At 30.3% G+C, this 4,291-nt stretch overlaps 1 protein-coding gene across 1 annotated transcript; it reads left to right on the top strand.

Moving 5' to 3' along the window:
- Window positions 1–401: 401 nt before the first annotated feature.
- LOC110658912 (protein BEARSKIN2-like) lies at window positions 402–2,874 on the top strand. The gene is made up of 3 exons (XM_058136410.1): window positions 402–627; window positions 1,374–1,654; window positions 2,023–2,874. Exons 1-3 carry the CDS (start codon window positions 459–461, stop codon window positions 2,716–2,718), a joined length of 1,146 nt encoding a protein of 381 aa, XP_057992393.1. The 5' UTR covers window positions 402–458; the 3' UTR covers window positions 2,719–2,874.
- Window positions 2,875–4,291: the final 1,417 nt, after the last annotated feature.

Below are 4,291 nucleotides of genomic sequence, written 5' to 3'. Positions count from 1 at the left end.
ATCAGAAAACTCTGATAAGGTCATATCCCACATGTGCAAGCCCAAAACGTACAAATCAATCAACCATTTAACAGATTAATCTGAAACCTAGTTATAGCTTCTTAAGGTCATGCCCACATGTGAAGAGCCGAAGCTATGGCGACTGCATCTCCAACTGTACATATAAAAGCATATAAAAATTTCAAATGCGAAAATCCCAAGAACCCTTTGTAGCTGTTCTTTGCAATTGTTGCTTTGAAAACAATCAAATATCCTCTTGTATCTTATTCTTTTATTACTTTTCCTTGGGATCGTTTAATTGCTTAATTGACTTTCAATAATTCCTTTATAGAATTAATTAACTTGTATTCGTATATATAAATATGTTCAAGCTCCTTTGCTACGCCATCTTTATACATCAACTTAACGAAGGAGTAGTTATAGCCATAGAAAAAAATTGAAGGTCCTTTGGTACTTTCATGTCAATGGCTTCATCTGCTGGTGGGGTGCCTCCGGGGTTCCGATTCCACCCAACCGACGAAGAGCTGCTTCATTACTACTTGAAGAAGAAGGTTTCATTTCATAAGTTTGATATGGAGGTTATCAAAGAAGTCGACCTCAATAAGATGGAGCCTTGGGAGTTACAAGGCATGTATAAACTGTGATTTCCTTCGCAATTCTCTATAATTAACTACTCTTCTATGTATGTTTAATTTGTTGAGGTATATATCTATATCTTATATTTCTTGTCTTTTACTTTTGATGGGGGAAAATTTCATCCTATCATGTTTCTGATTTTTCACATTAAAATTCTCTCAGTTATAGAAAATAATTTTGATAGGGTATTTGTTCATCTTCTGTAATTTGGATTATCTTCATCGTTTTCTGTTTTGTAGGTCTTATTTTTTCTTGTTAAATAACGAGGTCAAAATTGCCAATAAATTCATTATCTCCATTAACTTTTAATTCAATAATACTGAGATGGTCTAAAGAAATATGAAATATCGAAATGAAAAGATTATATATATATATATTTATGCCATTGTTCTCTTGTTAGAATTTTGATAAATTTTATTTTTCTGACAAATTTTTGTTTAAATCTAGGCGAAATTTGTTTATTTCAGTATTTCCTTTTGTAGTAAAGAATCATTTTTAAAATTTATCAGCCTTTGGACTAGAGTCTAAACTTAAAAGATCGCAAACCTATAAATAATCAGAGTCCCAGTACATCAAAGCTCATTGATTGTAATAAAAAATAGATTTTGTAATAATATTTTCCATATATTATCACATACATTTTTGAAAAAAAAAATTCAAACCAACTCACGGTTTTCATGTTTAAGAAAGGTAATAATATTATAAGCTTAATATAATTTATTAATTTAATGCTGTAGAGAGATGTAGAATTGGATCGACTCCACAAAATGAATGGTATTTTTTCAGTCACAAGGACAGAAAGTACCCAACAGGATCAAGGACGAATAGAGCAACAAATGCAGGGTTTTGGAAGGCAACGGGAAGAGATAAGTGCATTAGGAACAGCTACAAGAAGATTGGTATGAGGAAAACCCTTGTTTTCTACAGAGGAAGGGCTCCTCATGGCCAGAAAACTGACTGGATCATGCATGAATACAGGCTTGAAGATGCCGACGATGTTGAAGTAAACTCATCCACTGTAAGTATCTTTCATTACTTGACTCTTCATTAGATTTCAAACTCGAAATCAAACGACATTAATATCATCAATTTAAAATTTATTGATTTTATTTATTTAAATTATATAAGACAAAGTGTACTTAAATATTTTGTGATTTAGAGTTTTATTATTGAAGATCTGATTATAAGTCAGATTTATGATTTTGTATGTTAGCACTCGAGTGATAAAATATTTAATAACATAAAAAAAAAAAAATTTACTGACGTGAAATCATTAGACACCGCTACCTCAGATAAAAAAATTAATTTTAATCATTTCATTTTTTATTTAAATAATATTAATTAATTATAAGCTAGTATAAACAACAAAATAATGTGATTTTGTAGGAGGATGGATGGGTTGTGTGTAAGGTTTTCAAGAAGAAGAATCTATTCAAGGTTGGGAACGAAAGAGGAAACATCATCAACTCTGGTGATCATCAACAACTCAACACATCATCAAGCACTATTCATCCTCGAAGTTTCATGCACAACAGGGATAGCCAAACTCAGTTTCTACTGCGTCAAAGTCGTAGTCCTGCTACTCCTCACCATCATGAACAAGCTTTTGAACTAAACAAACCAGAGCTCGCCCTTCATCATCACTACCCACATATGGCTACACCAACACCTCATTATTCATCTCTTTTCGAATCCCAAAACTTAGTGCCAACCCATAGTTACTCATCAGCTCTTGCTTCTGCAGTGTCTCCTGTAATGGCTAAACAATTCATGTCTAACACTAGAGATTGCGAGAGTGGCAGCGAAACCGCCCTTAGGTATCCTCAAAGCTGCGAGGCAGGGCTAGAGGTGGGAACCTGTGAACCAAATCAACATCATCAACAAATGGGTGTAGGAAGAGATGATCACCATCATCAAGGGTTGAATGAATGGAGTATGCTGGATCGCATTGTTACTCCTCACCTTGGAAATGATGATTCTTCTAAAGGAGTGAGGTTTGAAGATGCTAACAGTGCTTCTGTAAATCCAATTAATCAACTCTCTTTGCGTGGGGAGATGGATTTTTGGGGCTACGGAAAATAATTAATTCTCTATTTCTCTTCTTTGCTTGTATCTTCCTTCTATAATATTGATGAAAATTGAAAGAAATATTCATATTAGAGCTCATCATGCAAAATGGCTCTAACTATATAAATTGTAAGAAAACCTAATTATTGAATGATTGTGGATTTAATTGGACTCATTACTTACAACAGGCTTGTTAATTTTTTTTTTATGAATTTTTTATTTATTTTTGTGTGCATACATTGTAGTTGATTTTTTTTTAAATTGAATTTAATTACATATAATCTTGTAATCGGATAAGCATAAAAATGAATCAAAGTTAAAATAAATTTCTAAGAATATTTTCTCACAAAAGAGTCTTCAACTATTATAAATGACTATACTCTGTGTGAACACTGATATAATATACAATTGATATTATAAGGTTTTCAAATTTGATCCAGTCATAAAATCAATCAACACAAAACACAAAGGATTAAGAAGAAAAAATTCAATCAAGATGAAATCAGAGTTTAATCGGTTTACTAATAAATAAATATTAATTTATTTTTTTTATAAATACTTAATAAAATAAATTAGTTAAAATTTAATATGTAATATTATTAAAAATTATTTAAAATAATTTAAATAAAATTTTAAATTTTGAATAACAATATTTTATAACAAAACAAATACTTCAAATAAAATTTTCATCATAATAAACTTATATTAATAAAATAAGTAAATTTTCACATATTAAAATTGTATAAAACAGTATGACAAAGAAATTTTTATATACTTTTTACGATATAAAAGATTAGAAGTGATAAAATAAATGAATAATTTAAGTTAATACTCTAATAAAATAAATTATTGGCATTATTAATTATTTAAGTTGCAAGTTGATATAATAATTCGTAACAATAACAATAATTAAGTTTTAATTCCAAATTATTTATAGTCGGCCGTTTGAAACAAATTTGACAATAATATCCAAAAAAATCATAATTTTTTATATTACTTCCCTCCATATCATTTTAAGTCTCTCATTTTCCTTCTCACTCTTTCCACCACTAATTTTCACACATTCATGCTTAAGCATTCAATATCTATGTTGGACATATGACCAAACCATCTTCATCGACTCTCTCATTTTATCCCTAATGTGTTCTACATGCACTCTTTGATGGATGTGCTTATTCCCAGTCTTATCCATTATTGTGTTACTAAATATCTATCTTAATATCCGTATTTCTACCACATTCATTTTGTGAGTATGTTATATCTTAAATGTATAATATTCACTCCCACACATAGTGCTAGTCTTACCACTGTTTTATAGAAGTTACCTTTCACTTTGTTAAGGATCATACAATCACATGGCACACCCATCTCACTCCTCCATTCTATCTATCTTGTTTTTAGAGTTCCTTTATCTATTACTTCGTTACTTTGGATGATAAAATCTATATACTTGAAACAGTTTCATTTTGCCCCAAAACTCCATCCAATCAAACCTCCCTTCCTTTCCTTCTATGAGAGCTAAACTTGCAATGCCTCCTTGATAGACTTTTAAAATTCTACCTTCAGCAAAGTACTTATACCCATTAGC

This window comes from Hevea brasiliensis, chromosome 15 (assembly GCF_030052815.1).
Source record: "Hevea brasiliensis isolate MT/VB/25A 57/8 chromosome 15, ASM3005281v1, whole genome shotgun sequence".
NCBI classification, from domain to species: Eukaryota; Viridiplantae; Streptophyta; class Magnoliopsida; order Malpighiales; family Euphorbiaceae; genus Hevea; species Hevea brasiliensis.
This window is presented reverse-complemented; position numbering and strand designations above follow the sequence as displayed.